This window comes from Staurois parvus, unplaced genomic scaffold (genome assembly GCF_062004578.1).
Source record: "Staurois parvus isolate SC_StPar_1 unplaced genomic scaffold, SC_StPar_1.0 ptg000021l, whole genome shotgun sequence".
Taxonomy (NCBI): domain Eukaryota; kingdom Metazoa; phylum Chordata; class Amphibia; order Anura; family Ranidae; genus Staurois; species Staurois parvus.
This window is the reverse complement of record NW_028317817.1, coordinates 5,324,966-5,347,209: the sequence shown is the minus strand read 5'-3', so window position 1 is coordinate 5,347,209 and position 22,244 is coordinate 5,324,966. Positions and strand designations below refer to the sequence as shown.

Genomic DNA, 22,244 nt, shown 5'->3' with positions numbered 1-22,244 from the left:
TCATAGCTTCTCTATGCAAATAAGGCCTTGTTCACACTATGTGATTTCGGAGGCGGCTTGAGTAACATAGAACATCATGACAACGGAAATCACATTGTTTTTAATGGTGCCCATTCATAATTCAATGTAACTCAGCATGGTGTGATTTTGGAAAAGGTTTATGTACCATTTTGATGCAATTCCAGCACCATTTTTGCTCCACAGGATATGCAAACCACTTCAAAGAAAAACTGTACAAAGAGCGTTATGGATAGAGGTCACAAGATAGTGCTTACTCAACTAAAGTATCCAGACGTATTCACAGTATTGTCAGCAAACACATGCAATCCAAAATAATTAAAAGGTAAAAGTTTAATGAATCAAATTGCTTCCAACAGTCAATGCTTGAAATGGTTTAATAAGTCATAAAGGATCATGACATCTTAACCATGCTGGGGGCAGAAATAGAGTATAACATACCGGCAGGCTGTAACAAATTGCTGGGGAGGCCAATGTAAAAGACATGGGATTAATCCATCTGTGAAGACGCTTTGGGTGCTGAAGGTAACATGTCCATCCAAAATACTGAAGGTGTGGATACTGGGGTGATTGATGTAAAACGCCAGCCTCCTGAGCCTTCAGCAGTGTTGGTGTGAGCACCGGAAGTACCTTTTAATTATTTTGGATCGCATGTATTTGCTGAGAACACTATGAATATGTCTGGGTACTCTAGTTAAGTTAGCACCATCTTGAGGCCTCTATCCATAGAGCTCTTCAGTTCAGTTTTTCCTTGTCCTATAACACACTGCTCCTGGTGATTACTAGAGTGGCTTGTGTTTTTGGTCCACATACACTATATTTCCAAAAGTATTCGGACGCGTGCATTTACACGCACATGAACTTTAATGGCATCCCAGTCTTAACCCGTAGAGTTCAATATTGAGTTGGCCCACCCTTTGCAGCTAAAGAAGCTTCAACTCTTATGGGAAGGCTGTCCACAAGGTTTAGGAGTGTGTCTATGGGAATGTCTGACCATTCTTCCATAAGCACATTTGTGAGGTCAGGCACTGAGGTCGGACGAGAAGGCCTGGCTCTCAGTCTCCACTCTAATTCATCCCAAAAGTGTTCTATTGGGTTGAGGTCAGGACTCTGTGCAGGCCAGTCAAGTTCCGTCACCCCAAATTTGCTCATCCATGTCTTTATGGACCTTACTTTGTGCACTGGTGCACAGTCATGTTTGAACAGGAAGGGGCCATCCCCAAACTCTGCCCACAAAGTTGGGAGCATGAAATTGTCCAAAATGTTCCCTTCACTGGAACTAAAGGGCCAAACCCAACCCTTGAAAAACAAACCCACACCATAATCCCCCTCCACAATACTTTACACTCGGCACAATGCAGTCAAGCAAGTACCATTTTCCTGGCAACTGCCAAACCCAGACACATCCATTGGATTACCAGACAGAGAAGTGTGATTGGTCACTCCAGAGGACATGTCTCCGCTGCTCTAGAGTCCAGTGGCGGTGTGCTTTACATCACTGCATCCGATGCTTTGCATTGCATTTGGTGATGTAAGGCTTGGATGCAGCTACTTGGCCATGGAAATCCATTCCATAAAGCTCTTTACGCACTGTTGTGCTAATCTGAAAGCCACACAAAGTTTGGAGGTCTTTAGCTATTGACTCTGCAGACAGTTTGGGACTTCTGTGCACTGTGCGCTTCAGCATGCGCTGACCCCGCACTGTCATTTTCACGGATGGGCTTATTACACAGGTGGCAACCTATCATGTTACCACGCTTGAGTTCACTGAGCTCCTCAGAGCGACCCATACTTTCACAAATGTTTGTAGAAGCAGTCTGCATGCCTAGGTGCTTGATTTTATACAGCTGTGGCCATGGATGTGATTGGAACACCTGAATCCAATGATTTGGAGGGGTGTCCCAATACTTTGGCAATATAGTATACTATATACTGTATGTATATATATATATATATATATATATATATATATATATATATATATATGTGTGTGTGTGTGTGTGTATTTTGGCCACTACATCTATAATAAAGCGTCGAGCAGTGAGTTGTTGTAAACCACTTTAAAGTAGCATCAAAGTAGCATCCAAGTTGCACTTCATAATCACACTGAAAATCAGATTGCAGAAGAGTGAACCTATCCTAAGAGTTGAATGCTGAGATTATGTAACTATTGTGTGCATGTGCAGGAATTACATCATCATTGGCCAACCAAAGGCTTAAAAAAGAAAACTTCAAACATAAATCAAGAGAAAATAGCAGCAGTAGCAATGGAGCAATGAGGAAGCACAAACTTTTCTCTACTGACGGTAGGCAATCTAGGCAAATATGCCACATTTGCACATTGTGGTAAGAGCTCCGGGAACACTGTGTGGGCACAATTCAACTTTAACTTAGAACTCCACTGTTAACATTTTTACTTTTGGGAAGAGTAGGAAGGATTTTTTTTTACTGTTGTACCTGTTCTCAGAATTTCCTCTACCTCCTTTGCAAGGACACAGGCAGCAAAAACAGCATATGAGAAGTCCTTTTACCACACTATAGAAAAAGTATTTTAATTGCTGCCTGTGATGTCATTGAATATAATCTTCACACTTCTTGTACTTGTGACCACAGAGGAAGTGAGAGGAAATCTCCATAATGGGGACAAAGACCAAAAACTAAACACTCTCACTGGCTCTGGCCTCTTTCCCTTGTATTAAAAGTTTGCAAATTATTTCTTTACCCTCTTTCAATTACTTTGTATTTTATATTAATGATGTATTATGAACATTCATATTTTTCTTTATGCTCAAACAGAAAAAAATAAAATAAAACCAACTACAGCTAAAGAAAGCTCTACCTTGCACCCATTCTTCAGGTAACTAAAATATATTCCACTGATCATTAATTAAGATATTTTTGGAAAAGAATCAACAGCATAGTATTATGTTAGAAACTACATGACCTCTAGTAATTTTCTAAGCTGCCATGACTTCCACTGCTGTAGCCCATTGTTTAAATACCAATGCTAAATAAAGATGCCTGTTTTCTAAAAGTGACAGGAAGGAGAATGATGGCATGTAACAAATGTTGGCTCATCATTTTATATGTTTTAAGCATTGTAAATTAATCACATACAGTTGCACCCGGGGTGTTGCACTTACCCGTTGTAGCATGCTTATTTTGGTAGTGTTTAGGTTCATAACACCAGATTTGCCTAAAGCAGGACAAACTAAGGCCTGTTTCACATATGGCAGACCCATCAGCAGATCTGTTTGCTCAATGGGGGTTCTGCCCGCTGATCCACGCTGAGCAAGTGGATGACAGGTCCATGTCTCCTCTGCTTTTGCAGAGAGGACATGGACACAGCCCACTGTCCTCTAAGGGCTGTCGAATGAAAATGGACCGCCTGTCCATTTCCTTCCTATCCGCCAAATGGATGGGGAATGGATTCCCATCTGTCTGCTTTTATCAGACAGGATCGGATTGGATGCAGGCAGAGCAATGGAGTGTCTGATCGGGTCGGCTAGAAAAACTGACAGGTAGACCGAAATGGTTGGCTTGTCTGAAAGGGGTCTAACTAATGCTCATCATGCCCTTCCCCATGCTAAAGAATATGGTTCTTGGATCACAACTCTCCATTAAGCCTCATTATAGCCTCCTGGGAAAGCTGAGGATTCCAGTCTTTGTTCCTGCGCTGCACATACTGAAAATTCCCATAAAATTTGGGATCCTCGGTTTTCTAGAGGCTGTGGGGAGGCTGAGTGACTTCACTGACAGTAACAAGAAAGGGTAAGGGTTAAGAGATGAAGGCTGATATTAGGCACCTTTTCCTATCCAAAATAAACACTATTTCCCATTTTGATTAAAGCAGAACTATAGGGGGAAAAATATATTTTTGATGTTTACTTTGTATTAAAAAGGTATCTCTAATGATGGGTATTTCATATGTGGCTGATGCAGTGTTACATAACACTCATTCATTGCTACAACTACCATAATCTCCAAACGTCTATCTCTAATACAGCATAGAACATCACTCGCTCTCTGCCTTCCTCCATTCATAAAGTGGTTTATATTTTCTTCAGAGAATACAAGGCATTCTGTGATTGGATAAGAAGAGAGGAGGGTTGGATCAACATCACAAAATGTTTTGTATTCTGCAAAAAAAAAATACAAGATGTTTTATGAAAGGAGGAAAGGGGAGAGCAGGCAATGCTCTTCTTGACTGTATAAGGGATGAAACTGATTTACAGCGCCAAAAGTTTGTTGACTACAATAGTTTCAGGGATGAAGGAAAGTGGGTTTTACCAATGAAGCATCCACGCATAAACTCCCATCATTATAGGCAATATATTGGTATATAGCAAATATCAAAACATTGCTTTTTTCTTGGAGTTCCACTTCAAAGCGTATGTATAGCGAAAAGCTTTTTGTTTCATGTTTTGGTTAGAGTAGAAAAGGTTTAGAATTCCTATCATGTTGTTTGTGTTGTCTGTATCCCCACTAGGTAAATTCACCCTTTATGTTTGATTTGTCCAGGTAACCATTGTCACTGAGACAAAAAATGATGGGAAGTCAAAAATGTTACAAATGTCACTAAAGCAGGTGGTGAGGGGAAACCTTCCAATGGGGACACCTGTTCTAGTTACACCTGTTTAACAGTGGAAGTCTCCTTGCTTTATAGAGATTTACCTTAACTTCACATTGTGTCTCTGGGTCATAAGTGAAGGGAAATACAGCCACCATATCTAAGGATTAGGTGTAGAAGAGTTTTTAGTTTTGCTAAGGTTTTCAGCTTATTCTATTTAACCTTTAGGGCTCATTTAGATGTCTTTTAAGCCACCAGGCTATCCTCGATGCAGCTGGTGCCCCCTTTCAAAAGCTTTTAGGGTTCTTTGCATGTACAAATGCATTTGCCAGTTTTGCTGTAGGCAAAATGAATAGGCATGTTTTGCACTGCTCTTTGCAGAAAGAAGAGCTTGATGCAAGCATTTCTCAGACAGCTTCTTTGGTGGCCATCTACACCTGTCCTCAGGGGTGGACTGACAACTCATGAGGCCCCTGGGTAATAGGGGATCATGGGGCCCCTGTGTCCTTGCCCAAACTCAAAATAGCCTATGAAAAAGGTACCAGGGGAATCTCATGGGGCCCCCTACTGACCCCGGGCCCTCGGGCAGTGCCCGAGTTTCCAAATGGTCAGTCCGCCCCTGCCTGTTCTTTTAAATACTTTAAGAAAAGCAATCATAGTTATTCAGTACATTATATGGTATTAATTTTATGACTGATAGGAGCATAATTTTAAACCACGTGTCAAACACAAGGCCCGCAAGCTGAATTCAGCCTACCAAGCCATTTCACGTGGCCTTCGCATATCTCCTACAGCCGCCTTGTCTCAGCAGTCAGCAGCAGAGTGGAGGACAGAACTCCTCTGCCAGATCCGGTGCATCTCCGTGCAACCCCGAAGAGGTTCATCTCTCCCCTCCATCTCAGTAGTCAGCAGCAGAGAAGAGGACAGAACTCCTCTGCCAGATCCTGTGCTTCTCCATGCAGCCATGAAGAGGCTCATCTCTGCCCCTCATCTCAGTAGTTGGTAGTAGAGAGGAGGACAGAACTCCTCCTTCAGATCCTGCACCTCTCTGTGCAGCCACAGCACCCCCTTGTCTCCACCTCCCCTGGTCCCAGCATTCAGCAGACTCCAGCCTTCCTCTGGTCCTCCTCCAGATCTTGCACTTTCTGCTTCCCAGCTCCACACCCAACTGCAGCAGCCCAAGGTAAGGGGGTTGCACTGTGATATAAACAGGGGTGGGGGACTCTTGACTTCTGATGATGGGGGCTCTTGGCATCTGATATAGGGGGGGGGGATGGGGAGCTCTGGACATCTACTTATAATTTTTTGAGAATAATACAATTCTATGTCATTTGAAAAGGAAAGTCACACACAGCTGGCATCATCCACAAGAGACTTTATTGGAGACTGCTCAGACAGAACACCATGGCAGAACAATGTTCTGTCTGAGAAGTCTCCAATAAAGTTTCTTGTGGATGATACCAGTGGTGTGCGACCCGCCTTAACAGACGTACACCATCTACTACAGGAGTGTGGTCTCCGTGCCAGCCTGCACCTGCTCTTCACAGCTTAAGTCCTCATGCACACTATGCATTTTAAAAACGCCGGTAGCATTAGCTGTATAAAGTCACATTAAAAACGTGAGTTTTTCTGCATTTTTTAGCGTTTTTGCATTAGCGTTTATTTGCATTTTTCTGCACTTGCATTTTTTAGCGTTTTTTTACACACAAAAAAGAAATAACATTTTTGCTAAAAAAAAAACCATCCCAAAACATAAAAAAATGCTGGTTTGCCGCGTTTAGCAGCGTTAGGCCTCATGTACACTGCTGCTCCTAAACATGAGTTTAGGAGCTTTTGGCAGTTTTTTGCCAAAATCCCTAAACTCAATTCAATAAAAGCCTCCATGTCCATGTACACATAGACGTTTACCAGAGTTTAGGAGCAGCAGAGTTTAGGGGCAGGCCTCATGTACACATGAACTCACCTAGTCAATAAACTTTCCTGGCAGCAGAAAACCGCTAAACACGGCCAAAACGCATGCAAATGCAGTACTCTGTTTAGCTGTGTTTATCAGAGGCGTCCCTAGGGTTGGTGTAACCCGGTGCAGTAACACGTGGTGTCACCCCTCCAGAGAGGAAGGAGCAGTGCCGGTGTAGCGGTAAAATGAGTATACCAACCCATGAAGATATGTAGCCCCTGAAGCAACTGCGCATATGTCGGTTTCAGGCCGAAGAAGCCTATCTCTGACTTTAGCACAGAGCTACCACAGTTAACCCCTTACAGGCTGAAAACCACTGAAGCCGATCCCGTGGATCATTATGGGTTGCAAGATCAGTTAACCTCGTATAGGTTTGCGGCGGTTTGCAGTCGGTAAGTGGTTAACTGTGGCAGCTCTGTGCTAAAGTTGGAAATCGGAGATCGGCTTCTTCGGCCTGAAACCGGTACATGCGCAGTTGCTTCAGGGGATACATATCTTCACGGGTCTGGGATACTCATTCTACCGATACATCGGGGGCAGCTGTCACTGCACTGGAATATGGGATCACCCCAATAACTGGCCAGGACCTTCAAAGAGCCCAGAAGCTCTGCTGGCATCCTGGTCCTGCACCCCCTGTGATGGTGTCACCCGGTGCGGCCTGCATCCCTCGCACCCCCTTAGGGACGCCACTGGTGTTTAGCCATGCTTAGCCACGTTAAGCAATTGGATGTATTTTTATTTGATTGGACAGAGTATTTTCCATTGACATGGATAAATGCCCAAGCGTTAAACATGGCTAGACACGTTTTTGCTGCATTTAGCATTTTTTGGCCAAAATGTTTCTCTCCTGAAAGCGATTATTCTGCGTTCAGAACACAAATGTTTAACTGTCCCTAAACTCTGCTGCTCCTAAACTCTGATAAATGTGTACATGGACACATAGGCTTTTATTGAGTTGAGTTCAGGGACTTTGGAAAAAAAACGCTAAAAGCACCTAAACTCACGTTTCGGAGCAGCAGTGTACATGAGGCCTTAGAGCATTTTTACAGCTAAAAAACTCCTCTAGAAACCCACTAGTTCTGTTTTTTTTTTGTTTTCCAACCAAAAAACTCCCCTGCCAAAAAATGCTGCTTAAGTCCTCATGCACACTGAACATTTTGATAACGCTGGTAACGTTGGCTGTGTAAAGTCATGTTAAACACGTGAGTTTTTCAGGAGTTTTGCATTAGCGTTTAAAGTTGTTTTTAGCATTTTTTAATCGTTTTTTTGCCCCAAAAAATATTTTTTGGGGGTCAAAAAAGTGTCCAAAAATGGCAGTTTGAGGCGTTTTACTGTATTTTGCCATGTTTTTCAGCATTAGAGCGTTTTTACAGCTAAAAAACTCCTCTAGAAACCCACTAGTCCTGGGTTTTTTTTCCAGCCAAAAAACGTCCAAGCCAAAAAACGTTGATTACAGTCTATGTGTGCAGGATAACATGCTGGGGGGTTTACTAGCTGTAGAAAAAAACCTCAAAAGCTAAAAACAGCAGCTGTAAAAACGTCAAGTGTGCATGAGGACTAACGCCTATGTGTGCATGGACACATTGGATAACATGCTGGGGAGTTTACTGACTGTAGAAAAAAAAACGCCAAAAACAGCCGCTGTAAAAACATCCAGTGCATGAGGACTAAGTCTTAAGTTATTACTAAAACCAGTAATCGAATGCAGAGACAATGATTTCATATGATACAAAGTAGATATATTTATATAGTCTTACAGATACAACTGCCCCTTTGAGGGCAACCATAATGCCGATGCGGCCTGCTATGAAATTGAGTTTGACACCCCTGTTTTGAACAATCACATGGTGCATAAATCATAGCACATCATCATGGCACACATTTTACAGTATACAGTAATGCATATAATGTGTATGTAAGTTACTAATTTGGTACATGTATGAACTATTGCATGAACTATTGGATGATGCAGACAGGAATGACAGTTTATACACTTTCTTCACAGCTACGATGTGAGGGTAAAGTTTTTGCTCCATTTGTGACATACTGGGAAAGAGGTAGCGCTTAGGCACTGGTCCTTATATCACTAAAACGCTACTCTCCATATCATTTGTGCTCAGGAGTCTACCTCCACCAGGACAGCCAGGGGTTTCTGTATAGGAACTGTGTGGTGCCGCAGACATGGATGGGTTGATGGCAGGACACTGTGTGGATTACTGAAAGACTGGGTCAGAAGACCAAACACTTTCATGCTCTCTATGTCAAGCACTACAATCATTGAGCTACGTTGAGATCACACATTGTGGAGCCAATAATTCTGAATGACATCCCACTTTCATGCTCTCTATGTCAAGCACTACAATCATTGAGCTACGTTGAGATCACACATTGTGGAGCCAATAATTCTGAATGGCATCCCACTTTCATGCTCTCTATGTCAAGCACTACAATCATTGAGCTACGTTGAGATCACACATTGTGGAGCCAATAATTCTGAATGACATTCCACCTTGCTACTAGAGTGGCCAATGACCTGCACTGCAGTACATTGCAACACACATGCTGTGACCTAAATGAAGCAGAGTTCCAGAAATTATATTTATTGCCAACACAGATTGGCTCAGCTTGGCATGATGCCATTATTGATATCTTATATCTAGACGGCCATTGGGGGTGTGGATAACCACTTTAGCAGCCCTTCTTACATATAGCTGCAATCTTCTGGGTCCTTCTTAAGTGGATTCCCCACTGCACACTGTATAGAGGTGATGGCTCGCTCAGCATCTCCAGAAGGAATTCTCTGATTGCACGGGGGCAGGTTGTGATGTAATTTGCCCGTCCTCTCCACCTTGTCCTATCGGAAAACACGAATCACTAGAGAAATTAGCACTCGGAATGGCATCCAACAATGGTCAGCCTTTATTGAAAAAACATGTATAACAGCTATAAAACATCCAACGCATTTCAGCCATCAGGCCTTAGCCATGACTCTTAACATCCAAAACGCGTCTTATGTTTTACAGCTGTTATACATGTTTTTGCAATAAAGGATAACCATTGTTGGAAGCTGTTCCGAGTGCTATTCTTGTGATTCGTGTTATATGAGGCTTCAGCAGCCTGTAAGTCTGAGCAGCAGGCGGAGCTGAGATGTGAGAAGGTGGAAGCGCTTACACACTGTATTGGTCCAATCAGAAAATGCCTTGTACTTACTGAAAAAATACAAGGGGATTTCTGAATGGTGGTGGTGCCCAGTGAGTAACCACTTGTGTTTAGTGGGCAGAGGGGAAGACAACTGAGCAGCACCCAGAGGATTATGGCTATATGTAGCACAGGCTACTATAGTGGTTATCAGCACTCCCAGCGGCCCCCTCCAGATATGGATAATTACATCATGCCAAGCTGGACCATTGAAGGTTGGCAATAAACTTAATTCCACTTTGACAAAAGGTACATTTTGGTTTTTGTTAAAGGATAAGTTCACCTTTCATAACATGTTACATGTTACACCCATATTCAGGGTGTAACATATAATATGTTATGAATGCACCCGCCCCCGCTCCCCTGCATTGACAGCTAGTGGTGGATCTTCTCTAAACTCACTGGCTTTCACATTTAAAAAAAGACGCAGCCATGCGGGGGGGCTGACAGGTCAAGGGGGGGCCTACATGGCACTAGCGATCTGCTGATCACTGGTGCAATGCTTTAGAGCAGTGGTCTCCAAACTGCGGCCCTTTGCTAGCCTTTATCCGGCCCTTGGGGTACTGTTCCTAACACTGACACCAAAAGTGGGGTATAATTCCCCCAACTGACACCAGCAATGGGATACTGTTCTTCCCACTAATATCAATGATGGGCCAATGTTCCTTACAGTGATAGCAATGATGGTACAATACTCCTCTTCCTACTGACCACAAGCACTATGCAAATGAACATCACACCTGAGACTTTGTTTACTCCTACTGGTGTTGGCCCTGAGACTTTTTCTACCCCCCCCCCCCCCCCCGCTAGCCACAATCCAGCCTCCCTAAGTAAACTGGCCCTTTGGTTGGAAAGTTTGGAGACCCCTGCTCTAGTGGCTCCACAAACAAAAAATAATAAATGCACATTTTTTTACCTGCAAAAAAAATGTACATTTATTATTTTTTTTATTAAAAAGGTGGACTCATCCTTTAAGGTGCATTGCAAGATAACAATAAAACATTGTACGTAGGTGCATTAATAAATAGGAAATAGAGATATTTTGTTATTGATTTTAATCTGGAGTTATGGACTATCATCCCTGACCATTAGGTGCATTAATGTAACCCCTAGTGTGAAGGGGGCCAAAGAACTCACAAATATTGCTGTTACCTACAAGATCTGGCCCTTTGCGTTTGGTCATTATTCACACTATGTAAAATATTTCACTTACAAAGACAAATACATAAATAAATATTGATGACGTTACTGAGACAACTTAGGCAATCTGATTTTGCTTCGTTCTTCTAACGTTCATTTATTAAAATGATAGAAAGACCATTCGCTCTAATTACAACTTTTTTCAAAACTGTTTAAAACTTTTTCACCCCATCACACTCAGAAAAGTTAACCAAACTCGTAAGTCACTTTTGTCATGTAGGTCATTCATTCAGTGACTGAACTATATAGAACGCAGTCCATTCCTATTACAATCAATACTTCTACTAAGTTTCACAAGTGAACACAGCTGTCACTTATCTGTAACTGAAACAAACACAGATCGGCGCACATTTTCAGCATGGAATCTAAAAAAGCCACACAGCACAAATAGTCACAGACACATTAGACAACGAATGAATGAAAATGCTCGCTGTGTCATTGTAAAAGCAAACTTATATATTGATCTAGGCTGCTACATGCTGTCTGTGCCTAATGAACTGATGCTGGAAGAATAGAGAAGAACAGTCTGTTACCCTCCATCTGCCCGGCAGTGTGTATATTCTGGCTGCTGCTCATTGATGTCTCTGGCCGCTGAAGGTGACTTTTGCTTGCTTCTCCTAAGGACTCCCCAAATGATATCCCGATCCCTGGGGAAATCAGTGCGGGTGCTCACTGCACAAGTGAATAATTTACAGGTGTCTGGTGTCAGTGTTCCTGTCTTCTCCCTGGCTTTGGTCTGTCCTGCTGCTGCAGCTGCTGCCTTGCTGCTTCTCCAATAGCAAAGCAGGGCATCTATTAATACAAATACCAGCTGGCCCTTATCCAGTCTGTACAGAATGGGAGGATAAAAAAGTCCAGACCAGATGGCCAAGAGGGAGGGACGGCAACACTTAAAGCTGCAATACACAAACACAGCACTGACTTTGCTGCACTGACAAGTCTCCATGTTGGAATTCTTTCCAGATAGCTGTCTACATTACATGAACTTTGCAAGAGTCTGGGATTTAAAGTTAAGTTACCACGATTGTAAAATACATTGTATTCGGTAAGCTGCAGGTGATTGGTACTATGATTATTATTAAGTATGTAGATTTTTTTTTTTATTTCAGATGCCTTTTTATGTTTTGTATTGCTTTGTTTTTTTTTTTTTTTTTTTTTTTATCACTTTTACTTGCAGGCTGAGCTATTCAGCAGTGACAGTAACAGGAGACAAGCTGTGACCAGGGGCGGACTGACCATTTGGAAACTGGGGCACTGCCCGAGGACCCGGGGTCAGTAGGGGGTCCCATGAGATGGTACATTTTTCATAGGCTTTTTTGAGTTTGGGCAAGGACACAGGGGCCCTGTGATCCCCTATTGCCCGGGGGCCCCATGAGTTGTCAGTCCGCCCCTGGCTGTGACACTGTAGCAATGGTGTTTTTTTTTCCTATTCAAGTCTATGGTGCCGTTCCTCAAATGCCTGGCAGGTGTTTGCAGAGCGTTAATACCATTTAACTTCATTATAGGCGTTTGTGGTGCGGTTTTAACACATCGCAAATGCCTATCAACTGCCTCAGAACCACGCATAGGGCGTTTGGGGAGTGTTTAAAAAGCTTCCCAAAACACCTGTCTAATGCCTGGCAAGTGCTATAGGGGCATTTGGCAAGAGTTAGGAATAAAGTCAAGTGTGAACGAGCCCTAAGGCCCCATGCACACAGGGTGTTAACCCAGCTCTCCTAAGGCTAGGTTCACACCTATGCAGTTTGCATTTAATCCATTTCTGCAGTGCATTTTGCACATGCGTTTTTCCACGTTTTTGATGCTTTTTGCACTTGTTTGTTTTGTTTTTTTTTCTAGTTGCTAGGCAGATTAAAATGCAAAATGCATAAAAAACCCACTACGTGCTTTTATGCATTGTCTCCATTGAAGTCTATAGAACCAAAAATGCAACTTTTTGCATTTAAAAAAGTCCCTGACCCTTTCCAAAAAATGCACCAGGTGAAAACACGGAGATGCTAATGTGTCCCATAAGAAATCATGTTAAATGGACTGTAGTGCATTTCGGTAAAACACTGCATAGAACGCTTAGGTGTGAACCTAGGGTAAATGCCTTTCCTCCTGGCAGCAGCCTTTTGGCAGAAAAAATGCTTGATGCATATAAACGTGTTGTTGACCAAATCTCTAGATTATGAAATATAATATTTCTCTGATATGATATGGTAAATTAAGAGTTCTTACCCAGAAGTGAAAGGTTTAACATAACAACCAAAATGTATTGGTAAATAGGATGGAGGTCTAAACTAACACAATCTATCTAGTTACATAAAAGAAACATTATTAAGAAAGCTCGAACATATTACAAAATACAAACAGTGAGACAGAAAAGACATAAGATAAACATTTAGATATAAGTGCAAAGGATATATTCCAGAATTACCATGGAACTGGACGTACAGGTCCCATTCTTTTCCCTGGGGTTCCAAAAAGAACCTCTCTCTCTCTCCCTAGTGTCTATAGTTTTAGGCTTCCCCTCTAGTAATTTTCAAATGAACTTCAAATCCCCTGTATTTAGCATTCACCAACCCCCTTTCAGGCAAATCGTGGCACAGCCTTTATGGAATTTAGGCACGCCAGTTCATGACTTTTTTTGGGGAAATTATGTATTCATGAAAGGGTGGTCTCCTTCATTGCATATCTAAATGAGGAATCCTTTGAAGGGAAGCCAAAAGGTTTGGTCTCATTCTTAGGTAAACTAACTCTGACACCAAACTGTCTGAAAGAGAATCCTCAGCAAAGACTTTTGTTATACACTAAAGAAGGTGTAATTAATAGAATATTTCCTCTGGCAACTATGGTATCTATAGAACAGGAATTTATGGGAAAACATATTGCACACCCACACTGATACAGCTCTAACTGAAATATATTCATAATTACAATATTATTTACAGTGTTTAATGGAGATTTCACATAAACTCATTATCTAACAGTGTCTAGATGTATTGTAAGCTCCAAGGAGCAAGGCCCTTCTAACACTCTTGTATTGAACTGTATCATTGCTGTATTGTCTCCCTTTATATTGTAAAGTGCTGCACAAACTGGTGGTGCTATATAAATCCTGTATAATAATAATAATAATTTCCTAGATTGTAAGCTCCAAGGAGCAGGGCCCTTCTAACACTCTTGTATTGAACTGTATCATTGCTGTATTGTCTCCCTTTATATTGTAAAGTGCTGCACAAACTGGTGGCGCTATATAAATCCTGTATTATAATAATAATAATGATAATGATGTATTTAGGCATGTCAAGCATTTGGGCGTTAATTTAATTGGGCAAAATAATAAATGTTATTATTATGATTATTATTATTAATAATAATAATTATTATTTATAATTCTGTAGTGCTCGACACACATTAATGCATGTTTAAACACGTTCAAATGTATAATTGCAGACTGCGCAGAGGGCTAATTGATTAGACTGGCTGCTGCTAGCAAAACCACAAAAGTGTAATGGTGAACAATTGTGTGAGTACAAACATAAATGTTGCTGCGCTGAGGATATTATGAGGATATAGCACCCTACTTACATGTGGGGGCCCCACAGATGTGCGTGTACCTCAATGCCCTATGGGCTAACTAAATGTTTCCCTCCTGCCCAGGGACTTAATACATCCCTAAATAGGGAAAACAATATACATGCTCTGCATGCTCAAACAACAAGGGTGCTAAGAAATGAATAAATATAATTATAACAATATACCATCAGACTAAACATACAGTGCACTTGTATGCAAAAAAAAAAGCAGTGTTTTTAACTTTCAGTGTGTATGAGGCCTCACAGTTAAACTATATATATTGTATTCACACAGGCACTGAGGCCTGCTGTCTGTAAATGTGTCATGTGTTTATGCGGCTTGTGCAACATGCAGGCAGCTCATGTACTGTAAGTGTATGGCAATGCATTGACTGAACAGACACAGATACTTGCCCTGATTTGGCAGGAATTGTGCATTCAGGGCTGCTCACCCGCATTCACATGCATTTGAGATTTGGAGGGGTGGCTGTGTCCATGCAGCCGCTGCGTCTCCATACATTTGGCTCTCATGCACGTTGACACTGTCAAACCTGCTTTTATATGCATTTAGAGGACATTTCTAAACACGCATAAATCCATGTAGTGAGTTTTCGAAAGTGCCATTCACACAGTACATTTTCCTACGTTTAGTTGTGGTCAGTGTAGCTGTGTTTAGACAAAATAGAATTCTGTGTCCAGAATGTGATTAAATGTGCTGAATACAACTAAATGCATGTAAATATGTGTAAACACGTGTAACGCGATGCCACTGGATTTGTTTTGGGTCTCCCTAAGCTTTGCATGGCCAGGCAACACATATTTTCTACATTTCCACAGTCAGTAGGACAGTCCTTGAGCTGGTGTTTTAGTTGTTTTTATTGAAGGGTGAACAACTTGGATGGGGTCTATGGGTATATAGGATGCCCCAGGAACTGCAAACTTGAGGACAAATTTCTTAGCAACCTGTACACTGTACAAAAATGTGGATCAGAAAAACAGCACTGTCTCTTTAAGGAGCATTACAGTCCTCTTACTATACCTTTTCAGACTCCACACGAATCCTTCCTCTTCATCCGGCTGCACTGAGAGTATCCCTGGACAAGGGATTCCAAGAGCTGACATGATGAAGTAGTCCCAGATGAAAACTAGTTGGGTCTTGCACCTCTCCCTTTATCAGGCCCAGGAGGTGCAGAAGTACTCACACTGTCTTGTCCAGCCAGTGTGGTGGGTTGGTAGCTGCTTTCAGGTTTTTCGCTGGGCTTGCTTCTTCCGTGCTACATCGGATGTCCTCCCTAGGAAACCTTTAGCAGTGGAGATCCTTCTTTTCAGCATCCTGCTTGCAGGTAGGCTCCCCTCCCTGGGGCTTCCTCCCAGGCTCCACACTCCACCCTTCTCTCAGTCCATCTTCCACCCGACTCCAACAACTCCCCTGCTACACAAGATATCCTCCCTAGGAGACTTTGGGCAGTGGAGATCCTTCTTCACAGCATGCTGCCTGTAGGTAGCCTGCTCTCCCTGGGGCCCCCTCCCAGGCTTCACACTCCTCCCTTTTCTCAGTCCATCTTCCACCCAACTAAAAAACTCCCCTGCTGCACAGCATGTCCTCCCTAGGAGACTTTGGGCAGTGGAGATCCTTCTTTCCAGCATGCTGCCTGTAGGTAGGCTCCCCTCCCTGGGGCTCCCTCTCAGGCTCCACACTCCACCCTTCTTTCAGTCCATCTTCCACCCAACTCCAACAACGCCCCTGCTGCACAGGCTCTGCCACATGTAAAGGCTTTTCTTGGCCAAAATGCCCAACCTCCTTCCTGGGGATTGGCTACATTCCCTCAAACATGCACATGTGAGCCTCCTTCCCTCCTTCGCCCCTCTTCAAGAAAGTTCTCAGAGCTTCTGGAAGGGTGGGAGGACCCAGGAAGCCCTGCCCTGTAAAGCCTCCCAGCCTGTCCTGAGGTGAACTCACTCTATCTCACTCCCAGGCTGACTCATCTCAGGCTGCTACCCAGCCTCTAGGTAACAAAACAACAAATCCTAGCTACCTAGAGGGCGCTTACACACTTGCAACCGTGACTAAACAATCTAAATGCACCTAAACGCAGCTAAAAGCAGAAAGATCTTAATGCAGAAAAAAATATCTGGGAAGAGCAGAAGTTGTTTATACTTCTCAATTCTCTTGCATTTAGAAAAGCTAAATGCAGGAATGCCAGTGGGAATGAAGCCTTACACAAACTTTATGCCTCACTCAGCGCACATGTGAATGAGGCCTAAATGTGCATTAATATAAATGATTGCATGTAAAAAAAAAAAAGAAGAATCAATAAGGCCCCTTTCACAGGGCATGGACTCTGCATGCTCTGTAGGGTATCTGTCTGCTGATCCCCCACTGAGTGGAGCAGAGTGGGCAGATGACAGGTTATGTGGAGCAGACAGGGAAGCAGCCTACTCTGCTCTATGGGCAATCAAATGTGAGCAGTACGGCTGTCTGTTTACACTTGACTGCTCTCTGATTTGATCCACGCAGATGGAAGACAGTGGATCACCTTCCTTTTTTTTAGCGCATCAGATCGGATTGGAGGTAAGCGGGTGTAAACGGAAATCAGTCCATTTACATCCACTGCTCAATAGAGATGAATGGAGGGTCCTATCAGGTCCTGCCGATTGTGTGTCTGTCAAACACTATTACTACATTGTTTGACATTCGGTTAAAAAAATACAATATTTTTCAAGACAGTGGCCCTTCAATTAATTAATTAATGCAAATATTATCTCTGATACAATTATGTAACCCATAGCAGCCAGGTAAATGTCAGATCAGATCCAGTAACCAATGAATTCTAATTGACTGCAGGGCTTTCTCTTTGCCTTGCTAAGTATTTCCATGATGAAATGCAGATTTGGAATGCAACTGTACTTACTCATAAGGAAAGTTTCACAAGTATTGATGTATTGCTGACAGTGTTTTAAAATAACATTGCCAGTCAGAAGAATTATGAGTTTTCTATAGTAACAGATTACAATTACATATTTTACACTGAACGTTTCTTTTCAAGAAATACTAACTAGGAAGAGAAGAAGCAAATCATAACAAATTAAATTAACATGTAAAATAATATAATATATTGCAGGACATAGTACTTTTAAGCCAATTAATCAAAACCTTTTCTTTTTTCAGATCACAATCCATTGAATAATACCTGTTGAGCCCACCAATTATTAGTCAAAATGCCACTTCATTTTTTTATGGTGACAACTCTCAATGCACTGGGGGACATTTATCAAAACTGTCTGATTGTTTGTAGTTTATAAACTGTCACTTCTTTATTTTTTTAATGCAAGATAGGGACAGATTGATTTTCTGTACTTGATTTGTGTTCTAATTTAGCCACTGTTGAAAATAAATACCGAATTTTTCGCCGTATAAGACGCACTTTTTCTTCCCCAAAACTGGGGGGGGGGGAAGTTGGTGCGTCTTATACGACGAATAGAGAGAGAATCCGTGAGGCGCGGCCACGGCTGTAGGAAAGGCCGTGGCTTTGGCCTATCTCTGGAGCGGTCGGCCATCTTGGTACACCCGGCGGTGCGCGCTGACGTCATCACCCCCTCTGCTCGTGGATCAGCAATGGGCAAACTACGGGGTGGACAGGATGTAGGCGGGGCAGCGTGACAAACTCCTCTCCTCTCACAGTCCGCCCTGAAGACCGGAACGGCGCAGGAACATGGCGAGAGGAACGCGCGGAGCAAAGGTAAGTGAATTGACACAATATGGGGAATGAATTACTATAGGGGGGATGAATTACTATAGGGGGGATGAATTACTATGGGGGATGAATTACTATGGGGGATGAATTACTATATGGGGGATGAATTGCTATATGGGGGATGAATTACTATATGGGGGATGAATTACTATGGGGGATGAATTACTATATGTATTGGGTTCAGAATCTTTTTTTTCTAAATTTTCCTCCTTTAAAATTGGGTGTGTCTTATATTCCGGAGCGTCTTATATGGCGAAAAATACGGTACATCTACGTGTAATTAAAAAGTGCTCATTAGCACCTTCTAAGTTCTGTGACAGTTCTGAGGTTGACTTTCAATGCTAAAGTGCTCTCAGTTGTGGCACAGCTGAGAAACATGGTGTACAGTAAAATGTAAGCAATCAGCAGGTGCTTCTAAGCTGTTGGAATCCAACTGAAACCTGACTTTTTTGCAATCTTTCAGTACATTTTGCGATCTTCCAGTATCCTAAGGAATTATTTACTTTAGATTAACCCCTTAATGCTACCTGATGACTGCCGGAAGCCGCTGATTTAAGTAGGCAGAGCTCTGTCCTGTAGCGGGGATGTGCTGGATTTTGTTTCCCTGCAAGGCAGGGAATAAAAAACAGCTCATCCGTCAGTGAAAGCACCACATAGTACACACAAAACACTGGTTAGGCACACATTTAGTTAAATCTGACAGAAACCTGAATTTTTTGTGATATTTCAGTATCTTAGGGAATTATTAACTTTAGATTAACCCCTTAATGCTGCCTCCTGGAGGCCCTTTAAATGTGCTTTAATTCCAAGAGGTGGTGTGTCTTCTCTGTTATGTGAATGCTTTGATTGGCTCTTACAGTGGTCATATGACCAGAAGCCTATTCAATTGGTTCACAATCACAAGCCTTGACTAAGAGCTTTTGGTGATAGCTCGGTCAGTGTCCTGGAAACACACACTAAGCTCGCTCTCAATGCACAAACCTCATACTACCATGGATGCAAATGTGCAGTGGATGCGTGTTAAAGCCCACCTTTCTTGCTGCTTTATGCGATAAGGTCTTTTTTTACAGAAAAGACATACAGTACTAAGTGGCTGATTTACTAAAATTGGAGAGTGCAAAATCTGATGTAGCTGTGCACTGGATGCCAATCAGCTTCTAAATTCAGCTTGTTCAATTAAGCTTTGAAAAAACCTGGAAGATGGCTGGTTTCTATGCAGAACTGCACCAGATTGTGCACTCTGCAATTTTAGGAAATCAACGCCTAAGCCTCTTCTGCAATAAAAGAGTCTTATCTTCCTCCTTGCAAACTATGAAACTTAAGTGGGCTTGATTCATAGTTAAAAAAGACAAAACCTCAGCGCCCAGGACTCTCCTATTAAACACACAATTCCCCGTGAGATGCTGCTGTACACAGGTGCAAAAACCAAAAAAACTTATATCAATAAAAACCAGCGCAAACCCACATAATCAATTGCATTACTCAACTTATTAAACAAACTTAAAAACTGTGACAAAAAAAACACTTTTGTGTTAGTAAAAATTTAAATTATAAAATATATAAAAATAAATATATAAATATAAAAAATTAAAATTTCTAAGTCCAGTGACAAAAAAATCCCAAAAACTTAAGTAGACAGTCCCGTGACAAAATAAATCAAATAATAATTAAATTATAATTTTCATTGGATTCTTCCGTGCCTTTGATCCCTTCACCATCCACCAGTGCAAAAACCAACATTAACCGCACTCACCAGATATTAGTGAGTCACACGCCTTTCAGGAATATTAAGGGTTCCTGGACCCCCTTTACTTTTTATGAGACCTCCAAATGCTGATTCCTCTTATGTCTGGGTGCCTCTTCTGCTTACTCCTCTCACCGAATCCCCCAAGGAAAATCAGGAAGAAGAAAAGACCATAGCGTGATACCGTAGTGGTTTCTCCTCAAAATAATCTCTCCAGACCACTCACATTTTAGCGGGATATAACCCGCATTTTATTAGAAACAACAATGATTTTCTTTCAAAATGATCCACTTTCCAAGTACAGCGACTTTGCATAAAGACCCCACAGCCTGGTATACAGCAGGATGGCAGACCTCAGATGCAGACTCATCCACTATGCTAAGATGGCCCCTTGGAACGCACCGCTCGGCGTGCGTTCCACTCACCGAAAATGACGTCAGACGCCGGAACAGGCAACCGGAAGTGCGTCAACGCGTTTCGCCCCACCCACAGGGCGTTATCAAGGCGCTGGTTTTTATTGATATAAGTTGATTCATAGTTAACAAAAGTTGGTATAACCACGTCACCTCTAGACCAGTTTTTAATTTTTTGCATGCATCTTATGTTAAAAATCTGCATTTGTGGCTATAAACTTAAACCCCCCAAACAATATATATTTTCTGAAAACAGAAAAATATGGTAGTTGCAATTTTTCAACAATTTATCAATTCTATATTTTATGGAATAAAATACACTAATATGAGTTTTATTGCACACAAACACAATTTAATCTCTCATTTTTCTGTACAAGATAAAAAATGAGGTAGTGTTGAGTAAATAGATACCAAACGTGTCAGGCCTTATAACTGCATGTGCCTGTTAAATGGTGAAAAATTACAGTACCCAAAATTATCAATAGGCAACGCTTTAAATGTCTTTACAGCTCATCAGTTTAGAATAAACCATACATAACAGGTTACAATTATTGCTTTTGTCCTAATGTTAGAGGCGATAAATAACATGTGTGCCAAAATTGTGGTCTTCATACACATGTGCACCCTGTACATGTGTTTGCAGATGTGCACAGAGTGACAAAGTCACTTTAATTTTTTTAAATGTTTATTTCATTTTATTATAATTAAAAAAAGAAAAAATCATTTAACTTTTTTGCTATCACAAGGATACTAACTAGAGATGAGCGAATCGAACATGACGAAGTGGAATTCGTTTAGAAGATTAGGAAAAATTCGATTCGCGCCGAATCCGAAAATTAGCAAACTTCGGATGCACGAATCGAATTTTCCCAAAAATGGCGGCGACATGTGTGGCGACGGAGCGGGGATCTCTGGGAAGGCGCGCAGACAAGGCGCGCTGACCCATAATGCATTCATTCATGACATGTGATCGCATTAGCCAATCAGCAGCCAGCCAGCACTGTGTAATGGTGGAGCTATAAATCGCGGCCATCTTAGAATTCTCCATTAGCCTCCGGTCATTCAAGAGAGACAGACCTGTCTGTATTAGGGACAGAGTTAGGGCCACAGAGACTTTAGGGCCACAGAATCGTTACTCAGGGCCACAGAATCGTTACTCAGGGCCACAGAATCGTTACTCAGGGCCACAGAATCGTTACTCAGGGCCACAGAATCGTTACTCAGGGCCACAGAATCGTTACTCAGGGCCACAGAATCGTTACTCAGGGCCACAGAATCGTTACTCAGGGACAGACACAGAATTGTTACTCAGGGACACAGAATTGTTACTCAGGGACAGACACAGAATTGTTACTCAGGGACACAGAATTGTTACTCAGGGACAGACACAGAATTGTTACTCAGGGACACAGAATTGTTACTCAGGGACAGACACAGAATTGTTACTCAGGGACACAGAATTGTTACTCAGGGACACAGAATTGTTACTCAGGGACACAGAATTGTTACTCAGGGACACAGAATTGTTACTCAGGGACACAGAATCGTTACTCAGGGACACAGAATCGTTACTGAGTAACCATGTTGACCGACAACGGAAAGAACATGGTGTCTGCTCTGCGTCAAGGAAGGTTGTGCCATGCGCCATGCATGGCTCACGTGTTCAATCTGGTTGTCAAGCGGTTCCTAAAATCCACCATCCCACTGCAAGACATCCTTAAAATGTCACGTAAACTTTGCATGCATTTCAGCCATTCCTACACCGCAAAGCACACCCTCCTTGAGCTGCAGCGGCAGAACGGAATTCCACAGCATCGCCTGATCTGCGACGT

The 22,244-nt window shown here is 42.2% G+C and overlaps 1 protein-coding gene across 1 annotated transcript in view; it reads right to left on the bottom strand.

Moving 5' to 3' along the window:
- GADL1 (GAD like acidic amino acid decarboxylase 1) overlaps positions 1-11,745 on the bottom strand; it is a 330,433-nt gene extending 318,688 nt beyond the window's left edge. Inside the window, exon 1 of the mRNA XM_089690797.1 lies at positions 11,477-11,745. Coding sequence (XP_089546923.1) covers positions 11,477-11,519 — 43 coding nt within the window. The 5' untranslated portion in view covers positions 11,520-11,745. The remainder of the gene's footprint in view (positions 1-11,476) is intronic.
- Between the last annotated feature and the right edge of the window lie 10,499 nt (positions 11,746-22,244).